Source organism: Nesoenas mayeri (assembly GCF_963082525.1).
Source record: "Nesoenas mayeri genome assembly, chromosome: 2".
Classification (NCBI taxonomy): domain Eukaryota; kingdom Metazoa; phylum Chordata; class Aves; order Columbiformes; family Columbidae; genus Nesoenas; species Nesoenas mayeri.
The window spans coordinates 210409-238122 of record NC_137543.1 but is presented as its reverse complement, the minus strand read 5'-3'; the positions used below and the strand labels follow the sequence as shown (position 1 = coordinate 238122).

Below are 27714 nucleotides of genomic sequence, written 5' to 3'. Positions count from 1 at the left end.
CTTAGGTACATAAAGGCTTTTCTAAAACTCAGGCTGACATTACTAAAAAATACCCCAGACACTGCCAAAGAACCGAAAACCCTTTATGGTTGCTGATACAGCCCTGGCCGTATCTCAGTTTATGGTGGTTTTTCATTGAAACCTGGAATGTAAAATTTTATTTAAATGGTTAATTTAAAGGAAAACAATTATCAAAGCATACTCATTCAGCCACCAGCAAAGCTTCAAAACAGCGATGGGCGTCTTACGAGAGAGTCACTGTTCTTCGTGGAGGCCGAACCCTGCGCCGCGGTCGCGGTTCATCCTGCCTGGGGGTTTCACTCCTGACAGGTGTTTGAAGCAATACTGTGAGGCTGCCGTGACGTGTATTTGGCACTTCTGTGGTTACTGTGAGGCTGCCGTGACGTGTATTTGGCACTTCTGTGGTTACTGTGAGGCTGCCGTGACGTGTATTTGGCACTTCTGTGGTTACTGTGAGGCTGCCGTGACGTGTATTTGGCACTTCTGTGGTTACTGTGAGGCTGCCGTGACGTGTATTTGACACTTCTGTGGTTACTGTGAGGCTGCCGTGATGTGTATTTGGCACTTCTGTGGTTACTGTGAGGCTGCCGTGACGTGTATTTGGCACTTCTGTGGTTACTGTGAGGCTGCCGTGACGTGTATTTGGCACTTCTGTGGTTACTGTGAGGCTGCCGTGACGTGTATTTGGCACTTCTGTGGTTACTGTGAGGCTGCCGTGACGTGTATTTGGCACTTCTGTGGTTACTGTGAGGCTGCCGTGACGTGTATTTGACACTTCTGTGGTTACTGTGAGGCTGCCGTGACGTGTATTTGGCACTTCTGTGGTTACTGTGAGGCTGCCGTGATGTGTATTTGGCACTTCTGTGGTTACTGTGAGGCTGCCGTGACGTGTATTTGGCACTTCTGTGGTTACTGTGAGGCTGCCGTGACGTGTATTTGGCACTTCTGTGGTTCCTCTGAGGCTGCCGTGACGTGTATTTGGCACTTCTGTGGTCCGTGTTCCCATCTGCTGCCTCTTCCCCTGCTGTGCGGTGGCTGTGCTGTGTCCTGCCCGCGGCGCTGCGCCGCAGGGACGGCAGGGACAGGACTCCCCGGCCCCGCTGCCTCACGAGGCTCCGGACTCTTGGTGCCCCTGCCCGTGGTGCCACCACAGCAGCAGAGACACCTTTTCCTGCTGTTGCCTTGAGCGCCACCTTGAAACCGGGGTTGTCCGTGGCGCTGGTTGCGATGGTTGGGTTTGCAGCAGTGTCCGCCAGTGCTGCGTGGTGGTCGTTGTAAAGCTGTAGGAGGTTCCCACCTCAGTGCCAGAGCCTCAGTGACACTGTTTGTGTCACCATTTTTGGACCTGTTCTCTAATACTTTAGGGTTTCGTGTTCCGTTCTGCACACAAGTGACAGGCACCAAATGTGTCTCCTTACGGTAAGGTTGTGGACTGAAGAAATGTGAAGGATTTTGGCTTTGCCGTGCTCACCATCGGTTCTGCGGAGGTTTTCACTCACCGCGTGTATCTCCCAGTTCAGTTCTTTGGTAGCTCAGTTTCTAACAGCAGCATTAGTGAGCCCAGTTCCCCAGGGACCATTCGATGCATCTCTGTGCCCCAGCTCCGTAGCTGTAGTTGTTTTTCTGGCTCTCCAGGTGTTGTCAGGACGGACCTTGAACAGCCCACGGCCCAGTCCGGGCTGCCTGCTGCTCTCGTCTCTTCGGCTGGAGACCCCAGACAGCAGTCACACAAGATTACTTTTAGCTTGGAAACTCACTTTACATGTAGCACTTGTCCAAAGTAAACATCAGGGATTCAGAATGGACTTCAGCTTAACTATCCCTAAACACCCCCTGGGGTCTTGTGATCCTCCAGAGCGTTGGTGTGTTCTCAGGTTGCTCACTGTTGTCTGCGGGTCACACGTGCGATGTGGCACACTGGTTATTTGCTGGTGGCAACGCACAGAAGCTTTGGAAGAGAAGGGCGGCGGGGCTTATCTGAGTTTTCAGTAGCTCACTCTGTATTTCTCAGACACCGTCCCCGTCCCGTCGTCCCGGCTGCGGGGAGGGTCGCGCTGCACCATCGGGAGGGTCGCACTGCACCATTGGGAGGTCGCACTGCACCGTCGGGAGGTCGCGCTGCACTGTCGGGAGGTCGCGCTGCACCGTCAGGAGGTCACGCTGCACTGTCAGGAGGGTCACGCTGCACCGTCGGGAGGGGAGGGTCGCGCTGCACCGTCGGGAGGTCGCGCTGCACCGTCGGGAGGTCGCGCTGCACCGTCGGGAGGGTCATGCTGCACTGTCAGGAGGGTCGCGCTGCGCAGCGCAGGGGGACAGCGATGCTGCTCGTTCCCCGGCCCTGGCGCTGCTGCGGGGTGGATAACTGCACAGAAATCCCGCTTGGAGACAGTGACGTGTTCACACGCCCCTCCTGCAGCCTGGGAGCAAACGCGGAGCTGGCGCTGTGCGGTGGGTCGCCGGTCACCCTAGCCCGTTCCCGTGCTGCGCCGGGTGGCCGAGCGCCGCCCCGTGGTTTGAAGCCCTGCGCCATGCTCACACAGTGGCTCTGTCTGTAGCCCTTTGGCTGTGGTGCTGGTGACAAGTATGTGGGTTTTTAGGTTTTTTTCCCTAGTCCAGCGAGGCCTGTGCTCTGTAGGTTGGTTTCTCCGTTCCCTTCCCGCCTCCCCAGCCTGTGCTCTGCCAGCGCAGCTCTTGTAGCAATAAGAACCTTCTCCTCCCCTTGGCCGTGCTGTAGCTTGTGCTCGAGGGGCTTCAGCTCCCTTTGTTTTTCCCCCAGATCGACCCTGCTGGGGATTCAGAGACATGCGCTGTCTCCCCTGCTCTGGTGACACCCCGGCTGATGTCACACGGGGCGTCTGTTCCCGTCCGTGCTGCTGGCGATGACCGAGCTCACACACAACTCAGCTCCGCTCTCCCCGTGCCCGGTGTTGGTGCTGGTGGCGGCTGCAGCCCCGCGCGGCTCCTGCTCCGTGTGCCGCTGCGGCGCTGATCTCTGCCCTCTCTGTCCTCTGTCCCTGCCCGCGCTGATCTCTGTCCTCTTGTCTGTCCTTTCTCCCTGCCCACGCTGATCTCTGTCCTCTTGTCTGTCCTTTCTCCCTGCCCACGCTGATCTCTGTCCTCTTGTCTGTCCTTTCTCCCTGCCCGCGCTGATCTCTGTCCTCTTGTCTGTCCTCTGTCCCTGCCCGCGCTGCCGGGTGCTGCTCCTGCTCCTGTCCCACTGCGGTGCTGATCTGTGTCCTCGTCCCCGTCCTCCCATGCTGCCGGACGCTGCTCCTGTTCCTGTCCCACTGCGGCACTGATCTCTGTCCTCGTCTCTGTCCTCTCTCCCTGCCCGGACGCTGCTCCTGCTCCTGTCCCGCCGCGGTGCTGATCTGTGTCCTCGTCCTCGTCCTCCCGCGCTGCCGGACGCTGCTCCTGCTCCTGTCCCGCCGCGGTGCTGATCTCTGCCCTCGTCCCCGCCCTCCCGCGCTGCCGGACGCTGCTCCTGCTGCTGTCCCGCCACGGTGCTGATCTCTGTCCTCGTCCCCGTCCTCCCGCGCTGCCGGACGCCGCGCGGCCGTTCAGGAGCGGATGCGCAGGGAGCGGGAGGAGGCGCAGGTGAGGACACGACCCCGCGGGATGGGGCGCGGGGATGCCGGCTGCAGGAGCCTCCGACACCGCTCGTTCCCCTCAACTCCCGTTCTCCACACGTCATAGTCCACACCCCCCAAAACCACACTTTTGAGTATAGGAGAAGATACCAGAAATTAAGAAATCTGTGATGTGATTGAGGAGGGAATGGTGAAAAACAATGGCTAGAATTAGAAAAGCCAAAAAATGCAAATGGGGAGTGAAATCAAACAAAATTATACAATGAGTGTGAGTTAAGGTGGAGAAAAGATACTGACGGCAGAGCCCAGGGAGCGGCAGCAGATGTGCCAGGCAGGGGGACATGGAGAAAAGGTTCTTCCCAGAGGTGCTGGACACTGAACAGGCTCCCAGGGAGGGGTCACGGCCCCACTGACAGTGTTCAAGAGACTGGACCCCGTCCTCAGACACACGGGGTGACCTGTGGGGTGTCCTGGGCAGGGACAGGAGCTGGAACCCATGGTCCTGTGGGTCCCTGCAGCTCAGGACACTCTGGTTCTGTGATTCTGTAGAGGAGTTACAGATGTGCCTTCCCCAATGTCTCCAAATCCAGGCCGTAAGCCTTCCAGGTGCTCTTTGGAGGACACCGGTAGGTACGTCACGTTCTCTCCCCGTGTGAGGGAGTGGACGTGGGCACGTGTGGCAGGAGCCGGGGGGGACCTGTGCACCTGCGGGGACCTCGAGCGACGGCGTCTCTGCAGCGTTTCTCAAGCCTCTGCCATGTGTGCGTCTGGTTCATTTTCCATCAATGGGGACCTCCTGCAGCGCCTGGAGATAAGCCTTGGTTATCGCCGGGGTGGTTTCCTTTGAGTCGCTGTGTCTAAGGGATGTGGTTGACCTCTGGCCTGATGTCCTGGTGTTGTCTCTCTCCTCCCTGCCCTCTCCAGAACGCCACGAGCGAGCCGCTGCGCCTAGACTACCGGACCCTGGCTGCCCTGCCCAGCAGCGGCCTGCAGCGCGGGAACCGCTCCGTAAGTGCGCGCTGGGGCGGGCTGCGGTGCGGGCCGGGGCGCGGGCCGGGGCGGGACGGGGTGTGGGCCGAGGGGCGGGCTGCGGCGCGGGCTGGGGCACGGGCTGCGGCGTGGGCTGGGGCGCGGCTGCTTGGGGCCAACGGCGCCGCCGGGGGAGGTGGCAGCGCCCTGCACCGGGACACGGGAGCGGAACCGCGGTAGAACCGGGCAGTGTGGAACAGGAGGTAGCCACAAAGAGAGATGAGAACAAGAAACTGCAGCCAAGTCACTTGGCATTTTGGAAAGGGAGGCGGCCGGGTAATTGCCGAGCCAGAAAAGCGCCCTGGACGCGGCAGAAGGGACAGCCCCGCGGAGAGAGGGGCGTGCGAGGAGGGACCGGCTGGACGCTGAGCGGAGCGAGGGGAGATGCTCGCTGACAGAGTTGTGCGTGAATTCACTGCGGATGGTGTTTAGCGAGGAGGAGGGATGGGGGGTGCTGGCACCAAAAGTACTAAACCGAGGTCCGTCCAGGACTGCCAAAGGCAAAGCGGCAGCGGTTGTGCATCGTGACTCAGTCCTGCACAGCCTTGGCGGCTCCTGTCCCGGGACCTGCGTTCCAGTCCCTGGTGCGCGGGGGCAGCTCAGCCAAGAGAAGCCCACATTTCACAGACTTCACAAGTCGTCTGTCTCTCCCGTGTTGTTTAAAACCTTACCTCACCCCTTCGCTTCCCTTGGTCGTGTTTTGTCTTCCCTGCATCATGCCTAGTGCGCCGGGCTCCTGCCTGCTCCCTCACGCTGCGGTCTGCACCTGCTCCGGCAGCAAGAGCGGCCCCTTGGCTCTGATCACAGATCCCGCATTCCCATTCCTTTGGTTCGGGATCATCTCCCTTCCTTTGTTTCGGGATCATCTCTTTTACCTTCACTGTCCGCCTCATTCCATCCAGACAGGTCCCTCTCCTGTCCATCTGTCCTCTCGCTGACCTCAGGCTCTCTTGCTTTCTGCTTTCACACTGATCACAGCCCTGCTTTTCTCCAGCTTTGTCGTGTTTTGTTCCTCCCATACTCCCCAGCTTTTGGGTTTTCTCTCCCGGCTGTTCACAGAAGCATTATCAGGCAGAGCTCTGACATATTTTTAGCACCTCTCAGTGTAACTGGGCAGCTGGGGGGAGGGGCAGAGCCGGCCCGACGCGGCAGCTGCCCGCGTGCTGGGCGCCCGGTGCCGCGGGAGCCCGTGCCGCAGCCGCCTGCGCGCGCAGGAGCGCCGGGCCCGGCACGCGGGCTGGCCGCGCCGGCATGCCGCGGCGCGGGCGGCAGCTATAAATGTCCCGCAGCCGGGGCAGGGCCAGCTGGGCCCACGGTTCTCTTTTCCCAGCTGTCGTTTGCCAGCCCCGACTCTGCTCTGCTGGAAATGGCCGGTCTGCCCGGGTGGCGGGACGGGGAGGCGGCTCCAAGGACGCTCCCTCGGGAGCCGCCGGCCCCGTTGGGGTGGCAGACGCGGGTCGGTCCGGCCGACACAAAGCACGCGGCCCAGTTAACGCGCTGTCCGTCTCCGGTCGCTCTGACTGCGTTCAGCTGACTCATGCCCGGTGCCCACAGCATTTTTCCTGCCGTCTCTGTGCCAGCTTCCTCACCACGTACGTTCTCCACACGGTGCCTACGAGTCTGGTGTTGCAGGCACATCGTTGAGCAGGAGGTGCCGACCTCTGTCCTGACCACTGTAGCTTGAGTGGAATTTGTCACAAGGCTTCCCCAGGAACTGCCCCTGAAGAAGGGGGCAGGTAGTTGTCTATCTTGCATTAATCTGTATTGCCCTGTATTGGTCCTTTAGTGGGCAAGATTTATCGGGCTTACTAAGATGTCTGTTTGTTTGGACACTGTTAAAACCCCCGTTGGAAGCTGCACGGGAACGCTCACCTGATGCTCGCGGCTGCACCGGTTCTGCAGTCGCTGGCGTGCAGGGTCCCTGCGCACGGCGGTGCCGGGTGCTGCGCGCAGTCGTTGCGGCGCTGGCGCGGTCTGTCGTGCGCACAGCGCAGGCCTGGGGAGCGCAGCTGTGAGGGGCTGCGTCTGCACAGCACACGCTGAAAATCCAGTTTTGCTTTCTGGACTGTAAGCAATGGAGGAGACTTTGCACCTCTCAGTAGCATATCACTATAGTTAGTTCATTAACAGTCTCTGCTTGTCAGTCTCAATGTGTTTCTCTTCAATTTCCAGCCACTGATTCTTTCTCTGTACTTGTTCATTAGATTTAAGATTAGATTTGTTTCAGCTTCTGTGGCAAAGCGATGGGTCGGAACTGCACCTGCATTTCTTCTGTGTTTGTGTTGGATGGCGGGTAAAACACAGTTGTCCTGGCTGCTCGACAGGGGCGACGGGGGCAGCGCTGGGAAGAGCACACGGCACTGTCTGTGCTTACCCGGACTAGAAATGGCCGCTCGTCTGACAGAAATAGCGCCGGTGCGCACGGGAGGCGGCAGCCGCGCCGGCACAGCGGCCGCAGCGGCGCTGGAGCCCGAACGGCGGGTCACGGCGCTCGGTTCCAGCCCTGCCCGTGGACGAGCGGGCCCTGAGCTCCCCGTGGCCCACTGGACCTCAGGGGTGCCGGGGGGCGTCCAGCTCCACTGTGCCCTCCAGGCCTTGGTCAGTCGTCCCTTGGCAAAACGCAGGAGGTGGTGGTGGTGGAGGGACCGGCTGGAGCGGCGCAGCGGGGTCCCGATCCGTGCTGCGGGGCTGCGGGCAGCGGTGTCGTTACTGCGTCCGAACGGACAGAGCATGTCCCGAAAGCTCCTGTCGGCTGGCGGAACCTCCTGCGCACTGCATGGAGAGCTGCAGCTTGCCGGTGTGATTTGTGGCGCTCTGGGAAAAAAGGCTGGAATTTGGATGTGTCTTGTTTTGGGGATTTTGTTGGTTGTTTTTGTTTCAGTTGGTTGGTTTCGGGTTTTGTAGGTTTTTTGTGCATTGGAAAGGCACATAGCTACAATAGCAACATTTCTGAGGGCAGCAGGGGTTTCGTGTCTGAAGAAACCCGATCGGAGCCGGGGCTGTGTCAGCCGCCGCTTTGGGCCGGGCCGAGCGCTGGGGAAGGGCTCAGGAATCCGGAGCGCCGCAGCTGCCGCTGCAGCCGCAGCCCGCCCGGCCCTGCAGAGCTATTTCTGCGGACGCTGCGTGACTCGTGCTGGAGCGCGTGCCCTGAGCAGAGGGTCTTCCTGCTCCCCGCCGGCGCCTGCGGAGAGGGAGGCGGCGTCGCTGCCCTGCGGTGTCTGCTGCGCGGGAGAAGGCTGTGCGGGGGTAACGTCTCTCTTTGGCATTGCCCGAGGGAAGGTCGGCGCTTCGTCTGGGACCGGGGCAGCTGAGCGCTGGCAGAACTGGAGCTGGGTTCCAGTCCTGCCTCAGTGCGCGCCCCAGGGGGTCTGTGCAGCTCGCCGCTCCTCAGCCGCCCCTCAGCCGCCTGTTACTTGTTGGTGTGTGTTATGGTGAAGTGGGGCTGTAAAAGCGTGTTTGCCCCTCAAGGTGTGGTGGGACTGCATGGGACAGATGACGTGGTGATAGCTGTGTGACTGTATGGAAGCGCACTCAGCGAGGTGGGAGGCGTTGTTCTGTGTGGCGGTGCTGGAAATACCTGAAAGTGCGCTGGGGTGAGGCAGCTGGTGTTCGGCCGTGCGATGGCGGCGCTGCATTGGGGGTGTACTGCGCTGGGATGGCGTTTCGCTGGAGAGCAGCCATGTCTGGAGACCTGCTGCAGCCAGGCGGGGTGTGCGGGCAGCTGGGTGTGCGGGGAGCAGGGTGTGTGGGGAGCAGGGTGTGCAGGGTGTTTGGGCAGCTGGGTGTGCAGGCAGCTGGGTGTGCAGGGAGCAGGGTGTGCGGGCAGCTGGGTGTGCGGGGTGTGCAGGGAGCAGGGTGTGCAGGCAGCTGGGTATGCGGGGAGCTGGGTGTGAGGGGAGCTGGGTGTGCAGGGAGCTGGGTGTGCGGGGTGTGCAGGGAGCAGGGTGTGCAGGGAGCAGGGTGTGCAGGCAGCTGGGTGTGCGGGGAGCTGAGTGTGTGGGGAGCTGGGTGTGCGGGGAGCAGGGTGTTTGGGCAGCTGGGTGTTTGGGCAGCTGGGTGTGCGGGGAGCTGGGTGTGCAGGGAGCTGGGTGTGCAAGCAGCTGGGTGTGCAAGCAGCTGGGTGTGCAGGGAGCTGGGTGTGCGGGGAGCAGGGTGTGCAGACAGCTGGGTGTGCGGGGTGTGCAGGGAACTGGGTGTGCAGGGTGTACAGGCAGCTGGGTGTGTGGGGAGCTGGGTGTGCAGGGTGTGCAGGCAGCTGGGTGTGCAGGCAGCTGGGTGTGCAGGGAGCAGGGTGTGCAGGCAGCTGTGTGTGCAGGGTGTGTGGGGAGCAGGGTGTGCAGGCAGCTGAGTGTGCGGGGAGCAGGGTGTGCGGGGAGCTGGGTGTGAGGGGAGCTGGGTGTGCGGGGAGCGCTCGTGCCCGTCAGCTCGGCGTGTTTCACGTGCTGACAGCTGGGTTCTCAGCTCTGCTCTTGGAAGCACCACTGGGGATCCCGGGACCGGTGGCAGAGGGAGGGAAGGGGTGGTCGTGTGGGCGTCAGTACTGGCATTCCTCTCTCCTCTGTCCTTCAGCAGCACCAGCTGCTCTGTATTTTCTCCCTCCTCTCCTTGACTCTGTTCTCCATGTTTCCTCTGATCCTTTTGTTTCCTCTCAGCTCGTTCAGTATATTAAGGCCAGGTCCGGCATGGAGGGCGCCGGAGCCGCGCTGCCGCGGCCGGCGCAGGACAGCCGGGACTCGGCCCCGGCCGTGGGCCCCATCGGGAGCGCGCCCGCCCGCCCCCGGGACCCCGCGCCGCCCGACGCGCGCACGAGCGGGGCAGAAACGGCCCAGCGAGACCAGCAGGATCCCGCGGGCTGCCCCTTGTCCCAGCACCAGACGCCAGAGGCGCCAGAGCAAGAGTGTCTGATCGACTCCCAGCCCATCCTGTTCAGCGAGAACCCCTTCGTGGTGGCCAACCGCCGGGGCACGGTGCTGGGGGGGCCACCCCTGGGCTACGGCAAGGGGGGCGTGCTGAAGACCAACCTGTACTCCAAGGCAAGCAGCCCTGGCATGCGGTGTGTGGCACGTGGGCACGCCGTGGCGGCCGCCCGCGTCCTGCCGAGCCTGATCCCACCTAACACGCGCTTCTCGAGTGTGGTGTGCGGACCGTTGTCTCCCAGCACTAACGTTCCCCGTTGTTGCCAAGCGTGCTGCTGAGCTCTGCGGGACGCGGCGCTGCCAGCAGCCCCGGCTCTCGCTGGGGCAGGAGCGGGGCAGGGCACGCCGGTCCCTGTCCGCACCAGCGTCACCGCGGGGAGCTGGCAGGGCTCGTTGGAGAATGATGGTGCCATCACACGGATGTTCCTGGGCCCGAACAACACGGCCGGTCCTAGACCTCTGACTCCAGGAGGCGGCGCAGCCGGCACAGTTAATCTGCAGCCCGGGGGCTTGCTGTGGGTGACACATTTCAGTCTATCTGGACTTTCAGATTTCAAGGGAGAACTTGGCTTTTTGCTCTTGGAAGTCTGTATTTAACTGTCTGACTGTTGCACAGGGCGCCTGTGGCAGAGCAAGGACTAGACACAGATACTATATTCCAGATTAGCACCACACCACTTCCCCCTTTTTCTTTCTCAGCCTTTCGGAAGGTCTGAAAAGCAAGAGAAGCAAAAAAACCACAAACAGCTGCCACACAGAAGCAAAAGCTCAAACAAGCAACAGGCAGCTGCAGTTCCCTTAGGTGTTTGTAGCCAGTTCCTTGGTGAGAACGTGTTTTCCAGGGGTGTGTGGGCAGAGTGAGGCAGAGCTGAACCTCGGTAGCCTCTCCGTACGTTAGAACACAGCGGCTGTGGTTTGGGCATTATGGACATGCAGGCTCAGGATCAGCCAGCAGTGCTCAGAGTGCTGCTTTGGACATTATGGACATGCAGGCTCAGGATCAGCCAGCAGCGCTCAGAGCGCTGGCGCTGTTGGCGGCAGAGCTGATGCCCCGTGGGCCGTCCTCGGTCAGCCGGCGATCGTCCGGTTCCACGTTGCTGTCGGAGGGGCCCGTTTCCCATCTGCCCGCCCTGTGCTGATGCAGCTGGAGCAGCGTGTCCGCAGGCTGAGCTGGCAAAGCGCCGCAAGCCCCGTCCCTGCGGGCTGCGGCCGCGCGTGCTGCACCGCGCAGGGCTGCGGAGTGAGAGGCGCGAGGCGCTCAGCACGTGCTGCCACACTCTGTCGTGACAGTGCTGATGAGGATCAGGTGCCTGCGCTCCGATATAAACTTCAGATCCATCTCCTGGCTTGGTCGGTAGAAACACAATTGCCCAAGGCTGACCTGAATCATGTCAACATGACTCACCGGTGCATGGAAATGGCATTAACCATTGCAGAGCTCTAGATTTGCTTGAACAGCTCTCTAAATCCCAAATGACCCGTTTCCATCTTTAAGCATCTAAAATACTTCTCGAATTGTGCTCCTTAACGCTGTGGGCAGAGTGCAGGTGGCGACTGGGACTGAGCCGCAGGTGTCTGTGCGCTGGGGATGGGTTCCCAGGGACGGCCGGTTCCTGGAGGTGTTCAGTTCCTGGGGACAGCTGGTTCCTGGAGATGACCGGTTCCTGGGGATGGCCGGTTCCTGGGGATGGCCGGTTCCTGGGGATGGCTGGTTCCTGGGGATGGCCGGTTCCTGGGGATGGCTGGTTCCTGGGGTGGGACGGTTCTTGGGGACGGCCAGTTCCTGGGGACAGCTGGTTCCTGGGGACGGCCGGTTCCTGGGGTGGGACAGTTCCTGGGGACGGCCGGTTCCTGCGGTGGGACGGTTCCTGGGGACGGCCGGTTCCTGCGGTGGGACGGGCCCTGTCTTTGCTCTGATTCTCACAGAGCTCTTGCCGGTTGGCCAGCACCAGCGGCCTGGGCTGAGTCTTGTCTGGTTCAGCTGGGGTGGCTCTTTTGGCTCAGTCCACACGACAGGTTTGCCCAGGCTGGGCCCAGGCTGCTCAGGGCTATGGAGAGCCTGGGGCCGGGGCTTTAACCTGTTCTGTTGGCCCTGCGGGGTCTGTGGCCGTGATCTCAGTTCCAGTGTTTAGAGTCATTCCCTCGTTGTTTCCAGCACTCTTTGCGAGTTCTTGTGCTGGGCCCGGTGCTGGCTCTGCTCCCCGCGGGGAGGTGGCGCGTGGTGGCCTCGGGCTGCATGTCGTGCTCCCCGTGCTCCTGCTCTCGAAGCTGCTGCTGTGCGGTGACCACCGAGCTTTGTCTGCTCTCTTTCAGGCTCCTGCAGGCGAGTCTGGGGCAGGAAATTCCAGGCGTGAAACCCCCTGCTCTCCTGGGAACCATCAGGTGAGCGTGTCCCCGGGCGGGACAGGCGGGGGCTTCTCGGGAGCGGAGCGGGACGGGACAGGCGGGGGCTCCTCCGGAGTGGAGCGGGACGGGACAGGCGGGGCAGGACAGGCAGGGGCTCCTCGGGAGCGGAGCGGGGCGGGACAGGCGGGGGCTCCTCCGGAGCGGAGCGGGACGGGACAGGCGGGGCGGGACAGGCGGGGCAGGACAGGCGGGGCGCTCCTCCGGAGCGGAGCGGGGCGGGACAGGCGGGGCAGGACAGGCAGGGGCTCCTCGGGAGCGGAGCGGGACGGGACAGGCGGGGCGGGACAGGCGGCGCAGGACAGGCGGGGCGCTCCTCCGGAGCGGAGCGGGGCGGGACAGGCGGGGGCTCCTCCGGAGCGGAGCGGAGCGGGACAGGCGGAGGCTCCTAGGGAGCGGAGCGGGGCGGGACAGGCGGGGGCTCCTCCGGAGCGGAGCGCGGCTTCCACCTGCAGAGCGCTGGCTTTGGGTGGAGGGGCGTCCTTCCCGGGGCACCCGGAGAACCGGGGGAGACTCTGCTCCCCCAGGCGTCCCAGAGACACAGGACGTCACAAACTCAGCCGAAAGTTATTTCTCTGGGGGGTGCCTTAGTTCGGAGAGCAATGAGCAGCAGGGTACCCGGAGCCACTACCCAGTGGTAGTGCTCTGTCGTTTTTGAGAGTGGCCTCCCCGGTGCCTCATAGAGTAGCTCCTGCAGCCAGTGTGTCAGAGAAGGGAGCAGAGGGGACTTGGAGGTGCCGGGTCTGTGAACGGTCACTGTGCAGTCCCGGCGGCCCCTCGTGCACGATGCCGCGGGACCCCCAGCAGCGCGCCCCCTGCCCCCGCGCAGCGGTTTCCCCGGCTCCAGAGCCCGGCGTTCCCTCTGGAACGGGACTTCCTTCGGTTCCTGGAACTTCTGGGTTTGTTTTGTGCCGAGCTTTGCCTGTTCTCAGCAGCTGTTCTGTTTCTCACATCAGCTCTGACCGCCTCTTTTACATCTTGCTAAGTCTTTCGTTTCACTCTTATCCCGCGGCAGTGGGTTTCACAAGGTCCTTGAGACTTTTGAAGGTAAATACTATTCAATGGATTTTTGTAGTTTCCCCTCACAGTCATTGCACGTTATTGTTTTTCATATTAGGGGCTGTAATGAACTGGAAATGGTACTTGCACTTGATCCTCGGTGGTTGTGTGTCTGTGGCACTCTGCAGCGCCGGTGCGCTGCGGCCGTGGTCCCGCTGCCCGGCGCTTGCCCGCGCTCGCCGGGCCGGGCCGCTCCTCTGAGCTGACGGCAGCTGCGTGTGCGCTCCGTTAGCTCAGCACAGCGGGGTGGACGGCGCCGTCTGGGGGGTGACGACCAACGGTGACTCGGGAAGGGGCAGCGAGCAGGACGGTGGATCCGCGCTGGATCCGCACAGGATCCGCACTGGATCCGCGCTGGATCTGCCCTGGATCCGCACTGGATCCGCACTGGATCCGCACAGGATCCGCGCTGGATCCGCACTGGATCCGCGCTGGATCTGCGCTGGATCCGCCCTGGATCCGCCCTGGATCCGCGCTGGATCCGTGCTGGATCCGCGCTGCGCAGCCGTCAGGTCCGTCTGCTGCCGCTTCCCAGCCCGTCCCGCAGCTCCCTCAGCTCTGCCAGCCCGGGAGTCACCACCAGGGACACTGAAGGACTAGAAGGGACACTGTTCATTGCAGCACTACTGTTTCAGTGCTTTCTGTTCTAGCTCTGTGTGGTTTCTTATTTGTTTTTACAACAGCAGCTGCGTGCTGAGTGGAGGTTTATTCGGGGCTGTTTCCAGGTTTTCCTTTTACCAAAGCACAGATTTTCTTTGAGATTGGGTTCTTTCTATGTAGAAGGCATGTGGTGGGGATAGTACTGATAATTCTACAGTAGAATGATATCAAGGTATTAATTTGCCCTGTCTTTAGAGGTCCTCGGCTCTCCCGTGAAGAAGCAGCCCGGATCCCAACGGGCGGCCATGGGGCTGCCCCTGGAACGATGCGGGAAGCACGGCAAAGACCGCGCTTGGAACAGGTCCAGCTAGGTCAGGTTACTCAAGGCCATGTCCAGTCAAGTTCTGAAATACTCTAGAGGTGGCAAGTCTGCGTCTTCCTGGATGCCAGCTCCAGTATTTGGCTGCTCTTTCTCACTTTTTTAAACGACTATTTGATCATAAAATCATGGAATCATTTGTATGGAAGAAACCCTCGAGATCACTGATTCCAACCATAACCCACCCCGGCACTGCCCTCTGTCCTGGAACCTCGTGTCCGTCTGTCCAGCCCTCCGGGGATGGTGACTCCAGCACTGCCCTGGGCAGCCTGTTCAATGCCCCACAGCCCTTTGGGGAAGAAATTGTTCCCACATCCAACCTCACTCTCCCCTGGCGCAACTTGAGGCCGTTTCCTCTGCTCCTGGCGCTTGTTCCTGGGGAGCAGAGCCCGACCCCCCTGGCTCCAAGCTCCTTTCAGGCAGTTCAGAGATCAGAAGGTCTCCCCTCAGCTCCTGTTCTCCAGCTGAACCCCCAGGTCCCTCAGTCTCCATCACATTGTGCTCCAGCCCCTCACCAGCTCCGCTCCCTTCTCTGCACTCGCTCCAGCACCTCCAGGGTTTCTTGGCGTGAGGGGCCAAAACTGCCCCCAGGGTTCGGGTTTGCTCCCAGTCCCAGCACAGGGACGGTCACTGCGCTGGTCCCGCTGGCCACCCCAGTGCTGGTACAAGCCAGGATGCTGTGGCCTCTTGGCCACCTGGGCACCCGCTGGCTCATGTTCAGCCGCTGGCACCAACACCCCCAGCTCCTTGGGTTTTCCAGCCGCTGTTCCCCAGCTGCAGCGTCCATGGGGCTGGTGTGACCCAGTGCAGGACCCGGCACTGGCCTTGCTGATGCAGTGTCCCTCGTTGCAGTTTGCCACAGGCAGCTTTCCCGATGCCCCGATGTGTGTTGATCAGTGTTTTGCCGTGGGAGGCTCAGTGCCCGTGTCCGTGCCTCCAGCAGCCTCTGGCGGTCACGCCGCCCGCTCGTCTGACCCAGGTGGGCTTGCTCACGGGTCGCTTGTCTGTCCGCGTCTCGCGCCTCGTCACCATGCCCCCGCTGTGGCCGCAGCGCCCCTCGTGTCCTCCGGTCGCGCTCGCGCTCTGGCCGGGCTGCCCGGTGGAACCGCTCGCTGTCTCGCTCGGGGAGCAGACGGCCTCACTGACGCGGTGACGGGGTCCAGAGCACCCCAGGGGCTCTTTACAGTTAAAGCGGCGTGTCTCAAACTCCTTCATGGGGCACTCGCTGTAATTTGTGGTCTGCTCTGGCCCTTCAGGATTTTTGTGTAATGAATTCTCTGTAGCTTGAGCCACGTATTGAATAATCTATACAGCTTTTTTTTGTTTTCCTGTTTTATCTCTCTGTTCAGTGATATTCTGTCAGATTCTTAAGGCACTTATAGCCAATTTCATTACTTTATCCTTTATTTTAGCCTTTTAATGTCTTCAGCAGGTTTGCTCGCTGCTTTGATTTCTGAGGTCTAGTCCGTGTGTCATTCAGTGGCCTCTTCTCCTCCCTTGGTCTGCGGCCGTTCTGAACGAGCGGCTGTTCCTGGAGCTGCCCCGGTGTCACGGTGCTGGGCCGCGGCTCCAGCTCCCGTGTTCTCGGCGCCGCGTTGGCGCGGGAGCCTCTGCCGCTCGGCGTGATTCGGTGTTTGCGTGGCAGTGTCCCGCTCGCCCGGGGAGGCGCCGCGCGCTGGGGTCAGTTCTCTCTGGACGGCGAATGTCCCACAAAGTGGAACGGGAGAGCAGCTGATCCTGAGGGACGCGGGGCAGTCCCTGGCCTCGGGGCTGGTCCTTTTGCTGGGACTCGGGAGACTTGACCTTCAGGTGATTGCTCCAGCTCAGGAGTTCCAAGGAACCGCATCTCTTAATTCTCTGCCACCATCTATTTTTGATGTGAAGTCTTCGCTTTTGACATCTCACAGTGCAGCCAGATTTACAGGCTTATTTCAGAGCTCAGGGCGGTTGAGTCCCGTGGCCTGGGGCCGCGTCGCTGCTCCGGCCTGGCCAGAGCTCTGGTGTGTGGGGAAGGAGGCGCTGGCCGCGGGGTGTGCGTGCCCAGGGGGGCGCCCCGCGGCGCGGACGCGGCAGCTGCGGTCGCAGCGCTCTGGGTGGGAACGCTGCTCGTCTCAGCCTCACGCGGAAAACCTGCTCTCTCCGTTTTCTCTCCCGCTCTCCCCGGTGGTCGTCCCTGGCGTGTCCGCTCTGCAGACGCCTGCGGCCCCTCGTCCCGCTCACCTCTCGGGCAGGGAGACCCGCTTTGTAAGTGCTGCTGGTGTGCCGTGTGGCTGCTGCTCCTGCTGTCCCGGCGCCGCTGCCATCGCCCTGTGCCCCGTGCCCCGTGCCCCGTGCCCCGTGCCCCGTGCCCCGTGTCCCGGTTTGGCTGCGGCACCGCTGACGCTGGGCGCTGGTGGCTTCGCTCGAGCTCGGCCCCGGCGCAGGGCTGTGCACAGGCCGGGACCGGCCGAGCTGCAGCGCAGATGGGAGATGATGGGAGATGGGAGATGGGAGGTGGGAGGTGGGCGATGGGAGGGAGGGCGCAGTGCCTGCGGATGAGCAGAGCTGCTTGCGCCTCCTCGCATCGCAGAGCAACCGCGAGCAGCACCTGTGTGCGGGCCGGGCTGTTCCCCGCGCGGAGGAGCAGGTTCGGCGCAGGTTCGGCGCAGGTTCAGCGCAGGTTTGGCGCAGGTTTGGCGCAGGTTCGGCGGGGTTGGTGGGGGCTTGCGCGCTTTCCCTCTACACGGCAGGCAGCGCTTGGGAGTTCCATAGTTCTCGTTGTATGGAGCAGGGAAAACTAAAGGCTTCCTGTAAGGTCTCCAAATTTACATGTGTATTTCTATTTTCAGGCTTCCATTAACTTCATCACATCACAGGACGACAGTAAATCGGTAAGTACACCCGCCATAAGACCTCATTGCAGCGTCCCTGTGCGTTCTGCAGCGCGGGGAGATCCCCTGGCGCGTGTGCTCACTGCCAGCCCTGCAGGTCTCTGTCGGTTCTTATTCCACCTTCCATCCTCCACTGTACCTCAAGTTTGTACAAATGCACTAGGTCTAAACATTGTCAATTTGAAAACTCGATGCGAGTGTTTTTGCAGCTTTTATTCCCATTTACCCATGCAGCTTTCGCTCGGGCAGCTTTTGCTGGCTTTCTCAGTTCCTGCTTCTGCACTCGTTAGTGTTAGATGTTTTGTTCGGTTCCACGCAGCACCCAGCAGTGATGACGTCCAGGGCGCATCTCAGACTCTTCTGTCTGCATTTCTGATTGCAGCCCCCGCTGGTCCCAGTTCATTTTCATCCCCAGCCTTTGCCAGCCCCCATTCCCGGCTGATGTTTCCCCATCCATCCTCCCTTCGCGATGCGCGCGCTCGCCGAGCTTTGACACTCATACCCCCTGACCCTTGCAGCGGCTTCTTGTACTGCAAATTCTTCCTTGGGTCCCGGCCCCTCTGGGACCCGCTGGCCCTGTCGTGACCCTGGCTGCTCTGAGTCTTTGCCTGTCCAAAGTGCCGGCACCAGGGCCGTGTTGGCGTTTGGTCCGACGTGCCGGCACCAGGGCCGTGCTGGCGTTTGCTGCGGTCGCGCTCCCAGCCTGGGGCTGCGGGCAGCAGCGGCGCTGGGGAGCTGGGCTGCGGTGCACGCGCTTCTCATTCACCTGCATGGCAGAGGCGTCTCGCCGCCCTAACGGCTCGTTTCTCTTTCTCTCTCCCCGCCTCCCCTGCCTTTCCCGTTGCGTGGCACTGGCACGAGCAGACCAAGCCGGGCGTCATTCAGCCTCTCGCCCGAGTGCGACAAAATGCTGCCTCACATAATTCGGAGGACGGGGACAGCCCCAACCCCTTCCAGCAGCCTGAGCCATGCTTCGGTGTCCAGAACTCTGTAAGTGGCCTGCAGTTCCCCTCGCTGAGCTCTGTCCGTCTGCCCCAGGCTGCTCTAGCGCCGCTTTCCTGGTGTGTAGGCTGAGCGCACCCTCCCCGTGCGGACGGTGCAGCCTAAAGGCCGTGGGCCTTAGCGAAGGCTGGTTTAAGTGCATCAGTCTGGGTGCCCCAGGTAAGAACCCGTACTGCTGACAAGCAGAGTCACGGTCAGGGCACCCACGTGATCAGCCAGAATTCACGTGTCTTACAGTCTCCTCTGATCTCGACGTGCTGTTCTTTAGCCCGTGCAGAAGGGAACATCGTCACACAACATAATGTATTTCAGTCCAGGGCAAAGAACCACGAGCACCTGAAACTGAGTTAGTGCAGCCGGAGGGGTTGAAGGAATAGAGCAGCGAAAGGGTATTTGCTCTCTGGTTGAAGCACAACCCCACGTCCTGAGAACCTCATGGGTGGTGTCATTTCCACCCCCACTCCCACTCATGTCTGTGACGCTTTGAGCAGTTCATCCCAGCTCTTCTTCCTCCCTGGATGGGACAGGAGGGGCCGTGGGGCAGATGGGCGAGAGAGGAGCAGCAAAGACAGGTGACGAGTGATAGGAGGGTCCTTGTGGACCTGCTCAGGTGTTCCTGAGTAGCTGGAGTCCTGTGAAGGGAGGATTGTGGATCAAAGACAGGTCATCTCCAGATCGTAGGTCCCTGAATGGGTCGCCACTCTGATTTGGGAGACTAGAACTGCTAGCCTTGAAGTACACAGAAGTGCACACTGGTCGTTCTAGAAACAGAAGTGTAATAGCCACTGAAAAAGAAAAGGATAATAAGGTCCCTTCCCATTAGGACGACTCCCTTAGTCACAAATTGCCAGGGTTATCTTTAATTTTCTACTGAACTAAAAGTGGCGCATCCAGCCCTGGTCTCAGTGCGCTGTGCAGCGGTGCTGTTCCAGCCCCAGTCGCTGTTCCCTGGTCTCAGGGCGCTGTGCAGCGGTGCTGTTCCAGCCCCAGTCGCTGTTCCCTGGTCTCAGTGCGCTGTGCAGCGGTGCTGTTCCAGCCCCAGTCGCTGTTCCCTGGTCTCAGGGCGCTGTGCAGCTGTGCTGTTCCAGCCCCAGCCGCTGTTCCCTGGTCTCAGTGCGCTGTGCAGCGGTGCTGTTCCAGCCCCAGTCGCTGTTCCCTGGTCTCAGTGCGCTGTGCAGCGGTGCTGTTCCAGCCCCAGTCGCTGTTCCCTGGTCTCAGTGCGCTGTGCAGCGGTGCTGTTCCAGCCCCAGCCGCTGTTCCCTGGTCTCAGGGCGCTGTGCAGCGGTGCTGTTCCAGCCCCAGCCGCTGTTCGCTGGTCTCAGTGCGCTGTGCAGCGGTGCTGTTCCAGCCCCAGCCACTGTTCCCTGGTCTCAGTGCGCTGTGCAGCGGTGCTGTTCCAGCCCCAGCCGCTGTTCCCTGGTCTCAGTGCGCTGTGCAGCTGTGCTGTTCCAGCCCCAGCCGCTGTTCGCTGGTCTCAGTGCGCTGTGCAGCGGTGCTGTTCCAGCCCCAGCCGCTGTTCCCTGGTCTCAGGGCGCTGTGCAGCGGTGCTGTTCCAGCCCCAGCCGCTGTTCGCTGGTCTCAGGGCGCTGTGCAGCGGTGCTGTTCCAGCCCCAGCCGCTGTTCGCTGGTCTCAGTGCGCTGTGCAGCGGTGCTGTTCCAGCCCCAGCCGCTGTTCGCTGGTCTCAGGGCGCTGTGCAGCGGTGCTGTTCCAGCCCCAGCCGCTGTTCCCTGGTCTCAGTGCGCTGTGCAGCGGTGCTGTTCCAGCCCCAGTCGCTGTTCCCTGGTCTCAGGACGCTGTGCAGCGGTGCTGTTCCAGCCCCAGCCGCTGTTCCCTGGTCTCAGGGCGCTGTGCAGCGGTGCTGTTCCAGCCCCAGCCGCTGTTCGCTGGTCTCAGTGTGCTGTGCAGCGGTGCTGTTCCAGCCCCAGCCGCTGTTCGCTGGTCTCAGTGTGCTGTGCAGCGGTGCTGTTCCAGCCCCAGCCGCTGTTCGCTGGTCTCAGTGTGCTGTGCAGCGGTGCTGTTCCAGCCCCAGTCGCTGTTCCCTGGTCTCAGTGTGCTGTGCAGCGGTGCTGTTCCAGCCCCAGCCGCTGTTCGCTGGTCTCAGTGTGCTGTGCAGCTGTGCTGTTCCAGCCCCAGCCGCTGTTCGCTGGTCTCAGTGCGCTGTGCAGCGGTGCTGTTCCAGCCCCAGTCGCTGTTCCCTGGTCTCAGTGTGCTGTGCAGCGGTGCTGTTCCAGCCCCAGCCGCTGTTCGCTGGTCTCAGTGTGCTGTGCAGCTGTGCTGTTCCAGCCCCAGCCGCTGTTCGCTGGTCTCAGTGCGCTGTGCAGCGGTGCTGTTCCAGCCCCAGCCGCTGTTCCCTGGTCTCAGTGCGCTGTGCAGCGGTGCTGTTCCAGCCCCAGTCGCTGTTCGCTGGTCTCAGTGCGCTGTGCAGCGGTGCTGTTCCAGCCCCAGCCGCTGTTCCCTGGTCTCAGTGCGCTGTGCAGCGGTGCTGTTCCAGCCCCAGTCGCTGTTCCCTGGTCTCAGTGCGCTGTGCAGCGGTGCTGTTCCAGCCCCAGTCGCTGTTCGCTGGTCTCAGTGCGCTGTGCAGCGGTGCTGTTCCAGCCCCAGCCGCTGTTCCCTGGTCTCAGGGCGCTGTGCAGCGGTGCTGTTCCAGCCCCAGCCGCTGTTCCCTGGTCTCAGGGCGCTGTGCAGCGGTGCTGTTCCAGCCCCAGTCGCTGTTCCCTGGTCTCAGTGCGCTGTGCAGCGGTGCTGTTCCAGCCCCAGCCGCTGTTCGCTGGTCTCAGGGCGCTGTGCAGCTGTGCTGTTCCAGCCCCAGCCGCTGTTCCCTGGTCTCAGGACGCTGTGCAGCGGTGCTTTTCCAGCCCCAGCCGCTGTTCGCTGGTCTCAGTGCGCTGTGCAGCGGTGCTGTTCCAGCCCCAGCCGCTGTTCGCTGGTCTCAGTGCGCTGTGCAGCGGTGCTGTTCCAGCCCCAGTCGCTGTTCCCTGGTCTCAGGGCGCTGTGCAGCGGTGCTGTTCCAGCCCCAGCCGCTGTTCCCTGGTCTCAGTGTGCTGTGCAGCTGTGCTGTTCCAGCCCCAGCCGCTGTTCCCTGGTCTCAGGGCGCTGTGCAGCGGTGCTGTTCCAGCCCCAGTTGCTGTTCCCTGGTCTCAGTGCGCTGTGCAGCGGTGCTGTTCCAGCCCCAGCCGCTGTTCCCTGGTCTCAGTGCGCTGTGCAGCGGTGCTGTTCCAGCCCCAGCCGCTGTTCCCTGGTCTCAGTGCACTGTGCAGCGGTGCTGTTCCAGCCCCAGCCGCTGTTCCCTGGTCTCAGTGCGCTGTGCAGCGGTGCTGTTCCAGCCCCAGTCGCTGTTCCCTGGTCTCAGTGCGCTGTGCAGCGGTGCTGTTCCAGCCCCAGCCGCTGTTCGCTGGTCTCAGTGTGCTGTGCAGCGGTGCTGTTCCAGCCCCAGTCGCTGTTCCCTGGTCTCAGTGCGCTGTGCAGCGGTGCTGTTCCAGCCCCAGCCGCTGTTCGCTGGTCTCAGTGTGCTGTGCAGCGGTGCTGTTCCAGCCCCAGCCGCTGCTGTTCGCTGTGCACGTGGGACTGGTGGATCTGTGGGGACTGGCAGCAGTCTCCTCGCCTGGAGATCTGCCCCAGAGTTGGGTCCCGTCAGTGGGGACTGTAGCAGCAGAGCCATCATTCCTCGCCAGCCGAGAGGCGGAACGGGCTGTGATCCGTGTGCCGCTGTATAGCTCTATCCTATAGCACGTATACGACACGCTGCTCACGTTCCCGCGCGCGGCCGCAGGAGCCCCTGCCGTATTCCGCTCTGGGGGTCTGCAGGCCGAGGGCTGCGCTGCGTTTCCCTCGTGTGTGATCTTTGTAACATCTGTGGTTGTCTTCACCTGCTGCCCTTGTCCCTGTAGCAGAAGCCGCCTTCACCGCCCTCTCCTGACGAGATCCCCATCAACGTCAAGCAGGCGTACAAGACGTTTGCGGCGGTGCCCTTGTCGCACCCTCTGCTGGAGACGCAGGTGAGCGGCGTGGGCCGGGACGCGGTGGGAGATGTAGCCTGGCGGGCGAGCGGGGGCGGGAGATGGAGCCTGGCGGGCGAGCGGGGGCGGGAGATGGAGCCTGGCGGGCGAGCGGGGGCGGCGCGGGCGCGGGGAGCGCGGCGTTGCCTCCAGAAGGAGCTACTGCGAAGCGCGACGTGCCGGCGGCCCGTCGGGACCTGAGGCTGTAGGTGTTGCGGATGCTCACCCTGCAGAGTCTGGTCCGTGGACACGGCGCGTCCTGAAAGGTCACTGGGTCCCGTGTCACCGGTGTTCTCCCTGGACGCTGGGGTGCTGTTGTATAACCGCGCTGCTGTGACATAAAGAAACTCTCCGAATTTTCAGGGTCAGGCTAAACCTGTTCTGAGGAACTTTTAATTAGATTTTGGTCTTCTGGCTTAATTGGAACTATTCCTTGTCCCCTCCATGTATTTGAACCATGGAGCCATTCAGGCTGGATGAGGCCTCTGGAGGTTGTCTCCATCCTCCATGCAAAACAGGGCAACCCTTGTGTCGCAGAATCAGTTTGGCTGGAAAAGACCTTTAATATCCAGTCCAGCTGTTAACCCAGCACTGCCCAGACCAGCACAACCCCACGTCCTGAGAACCTCGTGTCCGTCTGTCCAGCCCTCCAGGGCTGGTGACTCCAGCACTGCCCTGGGCAGCCTGTTCAATGCCCCACAGCCCTTTGGGGAAGAAATTGTTCCCACATCCAAGCTCAACCTCCCCTGGGCAACTTGAGGCCGTTTCCTCTGCTCCTGGTGCTTGTTCCTGGGGAGCAGAGCCCGACCCCCCTGGCTCCAAGCTCCTTTCAGGCAGGTCAGAGATCAGAAGGTCTCCCCTCAGCTCCTGTTCTCCAGCTGAACCCCCAGGTCCCTCAGTCTCCATCACATTGTGCTCCAGCCCCTCACCAGCTCCGCTCCCTTCTCTGCACTCGCTCCAGCACCTCAAGGGTTTCTTGGTGTGAGGGGCCCAGGGCTGCCCCCAGGGTTCGGGTTTGCCCCCCAGGTCCCAGCACAGGGACGGTCACTGCGCTGGTCCCGCTGGCCACCCCAGTGCTGGGACCAGCCAGGATGCTGGTGGCCTCTTGGCCACCTGGGCACCCGCTGGCTCATGTTCAGCCGCTGGCACCAACACCCCCAGGCCCTTTTCCAGCCGCTGTTCCCCAGCTGCAGCGTCCATGGGGCTGGTGTGACCCAGCGCAGGACCCGGCACTGGCCTTGGTGACCCTCAGACCATTGGCCTCAGCCCATTGATCCAGCTGGTCCGGACCCCTCTGTACAGCCATCCCACCCTCCAGCACATCCACACTGCACCCCGCGTGGTGTCCCCTGCAAACTGAGGGTGCACTCGATCCCCTCATCCAGACCATTGATAGAGAGATTGAAGTGCCCGCAGTACCGAGTTCCGGGGACACCCCTTGAGACCGGCCAAGAACTGGTTTCCGAGTCATATTTGGTGACTAAAATGTTAATCCAGATTGGTCACAGAACTGATATTTGAAGTCTCAGACAAATCTCTGCAGTTCATTGGTTTCAAAAGTGATCTATTTTATCAAAGGAGCATGTCAGATTGATCTCCATGGCACCTGTTCCATGTTAATCTTTTCTCTTTAGTTTTAACTGTTAATCTCTGCATATCTGTCCTGTTGAAACTGAACAGACTGATAGCTCCGCAGCTTAAGTTAGTTTTGCCTGCTTCTTGTTTTCTTTAAGAAGATGTTAGTTAGTTTTTAGACCTGCCCTGCCCCCAGTTACACACGCCAGGTAAAGCTCCGAGCTGGTCAGTCTCACGCGCCGTCCCGTTCCGAGCTGCCCAGCAGTGATGTTCGTGTTCCCGCGGTGTTTTGCTCCCAGGTTTTCTGGTTTTTGCAGCAATTTGTGCTCCCAGACCTTTCCCAGACCTTCGCTTCTCAGCCAGGAGCTTTTTTCCTTTTCCTTTTTCTGTGATTTTGCTCCTTATACAAAATTAACTCTTGGTTAGTTCTTGCAGTTTGAAGAAGGCTGAGTTGAAGGTGGGTTGTTTGCCCTCCTCTTGTGTTTCCTTTTGTCTGTGTAATTAAAGAAACTTTCATATTTTTCGTAACTTTTGACAGTTCTGATTTTCTTCCAGTTCCGATTTCTGTTCCCAGGTGAATTTTGTGGCGTTCCTTTTCCTGCAGTTCTGCTCACCCCGTGTTTGGTTATTTAGCTGGTAAAACCTGGTTTCTGCCCTGGCAGTGTTTCGCTTCTCAGCAGTGAATCTTTGATAGCCGGGTCTGATTTAAAGGCTGAGCCGCCCCGTCTTGAGCTGAGCCCTGTGCTGCTCTTCACGCGTTTTTCAGTCCCCCCTTCAGTGTTACCGTCCGTTCCAGTTGCCCCTCGGTTTGAGGTCTGCCCTCTCCGTCACGGTGCCCGAGCCCGCGGTGACGTTGTCCCGTGTGGGCTCTGGGGCTGTGGTTGGGCGGCCGGGCTGCGCGGTTCTGCGGCGCCGGTGGCGGTGCCGGGAGAGCCGGGAACCCGCTGAGCGCGCCCGCGTCTCTGTGCCCGCAGGAGCTGCCTGGCCAGACCGGCGCGGACAGTCCCGGCGCCGCCCCGGAGGTGAGTTCTGGGCCGGGGCTGCAGCTGGGACGGGGCTCGCGGGGACTCGGGCGCCTGTGCCGTAGGGGTGGAGCGGGATCTCGCGTGGGCACAGGGTGTGCGACAGGCGCGGGACAGGCACGGGACAGGTGTGGGACAGGCACGGAACAGGTGTGGGACAGGCGTGGGACAGGCACGGGACAGGCATGGGACAGGCGTGGGACAGGTGTGGGACAGGCGTGGGACAGGTGCGGGACAGGCATGGGACAGGTGTGGGACAGGCACGGGACAGGCACGGGACAGGTGCAGGACAGGTGTGTGGCAATGTGGGACACGCTGGCGGCCCCGGCAGTGCCGCTGTGGCTGGGACAGGCATGGGACAGGCGTGGGACAGGTGCGGGACAGGTGTGTGGCAATGCGGGACGCGCTGGCGGCCCCGGCAGTGCCGCTGTGGCTGGGACAGGCACGGGACAGGCGTAGGACAGGTGTGTGGCAATGCGGGATGCGCTGGCGGCCCCAGCAGTGCCACTGTGGCTGGGACAGGTGCGGGACAGGCACGGGACAGGTGCGTGGCAATGTGGGACGCGCTGGCGGCCCCGGCAGTGCCGCTGTGGCTCTGGCAGGTGGCCCCGCACAGCCCCGAGCAGCGATCCTTCCGCGAGAGGCAGAAGTATTTCGAAATGGAGGTGAAGCAGCAGCAGATGGATAAACCTCCCAAGCGCGTCTCCTTGGTAGGAGAGGATGACCTGAAGAAAATGAAAGAAGAGGAAGGTACGTTGGAGTTTTGCGAGGACGCTGGGCCCATTAAGTGAATCGTTTCTCTGAGGGAGGCGCGGGGCTGCACAGACCAGAAATCCAGCGCTTGTAACCCTAGGGCCTGGGGATAGCCTGAAGGGACCGTCCAGGCGGTCGTGGGTGCTCCCTGTTCTGTGTGGGCTGGTGAAGAGCTGCGGTTCCTGCACCTGCTGAACGCTCCAAGGAGGTTTTGAAAAGCTGCACGAATGGTGATGTTTCTGTATCAGCCGCCCAGGCTGCGCGCAGCAGCCCGGGCTGCCCACGGCACCCCGCGTGGTACCCATGGCACCCCGCATGGTACCCGCGGCAGAGCTGCTGTTGCTGCTGTGCTGCCCACGGCACCCCGCGTGGCACCCACGGCAGAGCTGCTGTTGCTGCTGTGCTGCCCACGGCACCCCGCGTGGCACCCACGGCAGAGCTGCTGTTGCTGCTGTGCTGCTCCGAGCTTGCGCTGGTTTGCGGCAGCAGGGAAGCTACTGCCACCGTTTTCTGAAGTAATTTCCTCCTGCTTGAGAGCTGCTTTAAAAGCTGACGAGGAACGATACTAAGTGCCCTTTCGGCAGGGCTGCTCTCCAGCCGCTCCTCTCCCGATTTATACTTGTGTCCATAGTTACTCTGTCCCACGTGCAGCATCTGGCATTTGTGCTGCTGGAATTTCATGCCACTGATGATCACCCAGTGTTCGATCTCTCCAGATCCCCCTGCAGGCCTCTGTCCCTTGGGAGAGTCAGCACCCCCTCCCCGTTCAGTGTTGTCAGCAAACCTGCTAATGGCGCATTCAGCTCCTGCATCCAGATCATTGATAAGATACTGAGCAGCACTGGGCCTGACCCCTCGGAACACGGAGCAGCCTGCTGTCCGGTCCCTTCCGTGCCCGCTGCTCTGGTGACCCCTGTGTCTGGTGCCACTGCCCCGTGTGGGAGCCCGTCACCAGCGCTTTGGGGGCTCCCGGGCCAGCGGGACGATCAGACCCGGCACCGTGCGCGGGCTCCTGGGGGAAGAGGAGGTGGGCACGCAGCCTCCCGCCCGGGATGGGCGCACGCGGCGCGACCCGCGCGCTCGTGTGCAGGGACGGACGCTCAGTCAGTAAGGGAGCGGGGACCGCGGGGGCGGCGTAGAGCGTGTTAGCGCTGACGCGTTAGTGGAGCGGAGGAGAGACGACGGCGCGTTTCCCATGCACGGGGACGGGCTCAGACCAGCACAGACTTGCGGGGATCGTAAGCGTCCAGGCCTGCCCGGAGGTTCGTCCCCGTGGGGGTTTAGCGAGCGCTGTGCGCTCTGAGTCTGTCTTGTCTTGGCAGCTCGAAAACTGCAGCAGAAACGTGCCCTGCTGTTGGAGGAGGAGGCAGAGGAGGATGAGGTGGTAAAACAGGTGCCTGAGACGAGCGTGCAGTCCAGTGTCATCATCGAAGGAGTCGAGTACAAGATCGAGAGGCTGAACGGAAGGAGCATCCAGGCTCCAGCGAGTCGGTAAGACGCGGCTGGCAGCTCAGCACCACCCACACGTGTCAGACGTGTCCCATTATCAGCAGTTTCCAGGGAAGCGGGCTGGGCAGAGTTTCTTCTTTGGCACAGAAATGGGCAGGTTTCCAGCTCTTCCTTTTCAGCAGAGTGGCTGCTCGGGTGCTGTGCGGGCCGTGTGGCGGTGCTGGGTTCCAGACGAGCCCTGGTGCTGACCCAGGCTTCGGACGGCTTTTCAGACCTTTGTGTCCAGGTTCTCCTGGACTTGTCTTCCAGGTTGCCTTGATGTTATTTTTCTACTTGTTGGGTGTAGAGCTGGGGAATGAGGAAGAGTTCATTAGACTTCAGATAGAAATAGGGATGCGCTAGGGTGAAGCTGAAGCTGTCCTCACCTGACTCTCTGCTGAGTCTGGGCTGCGTTCCTCTCTTCAAAACACGTTTTCTGTCAGTCTTAGAAAGCACTTACCTGACATTTTGAATCCCACTCCTGCCCATCGTTTCCGTCCAGTCTCTGCTGAGGAATTTCTCCATAACAAGTGCACTGAGCAGCTCTGAGCAAGGACAGCGACAGCTGGAACCCGCTGCCTGTTTGCTGTGCCCGCTGTGCTGCTGTTCTCATAGTGACACGTGGGGACAGCAACAGCTGGAACCCGCTGCCTGTTTGCCGTGGAGGCCCCGCTGTGCTGCTGTTCTCATAGTGACACGTGGGGACAGCAACAGCTGGAATCCGCTGCCTGTTTGCTGTGCCCGCTGTGCTGCTGTTCTCATAGTGACACGTGGGGACAGCAACAGCTGGAACCCGCTGCCTGTTTGCCGTGGAGGCCCCGCTGTGCTGCTGTTCTCATAGTGACACATGGGGACAGCAACAGCTGGAACCCGCTGCCTGTTTGCCGTGGAGGCCCCGCTGTGCTGCTGTTCTCATAGTGACACATGGGGACAGCAACAGCTGGAACCCGCTGCCTGTTTGCCGTGCCCGCTGTGCTGCTGTTCTCATAGTGACACGTGGGGACAGCAACA

At 61.5% G+C, this 27714-nt stretch overlaps 1 protein-coding gene across 1 annotated transcript in view; it reads left to right on the top strand.

Annotated features, from left to right (window-relative positions):
• SCRIB (scribble planar cell polarity protein) overlaps positions 1–27714 on the top strand; it is a 122162-nt gene that overhangs the window by 78013 nt on the left and 16435 nt on the right. Inside the window, exons 29-39 of the mRNA XM_080339454.1 lie at positions 2033–2175; positions 4536–4619; positions 9293–9673; positions 11870–11938; positions 16191–16241; positions 16826–16867; positions 17729–17857; positions 21758–21865; positions 24415–24462; positions 25065–25212; positions 26538–26706. Coding sequence (XP_080195580.1) covers positions 2033–2175; positions 4536–4619; positions 9293–9673; positions 11870–11938; positions 16191–16241; positions 16826–16867; positions 17729–17857; positions 21758–21865; positions 24415–24462; positions 25065–25212; positions 26538–26706 — 1372 coding nt within the window. The remainder of the gene's footprint in view (positions 1–2032; positions 2176–4535; positions 4620–9292; positions 9674–11869; positions 11939–16190; positions 16242–16825; positions 16868–17728; positions 17858–21757; positions 21866–24414; positions 24463–25064; positions 25213–26537; positions 26707–27714) is intronic.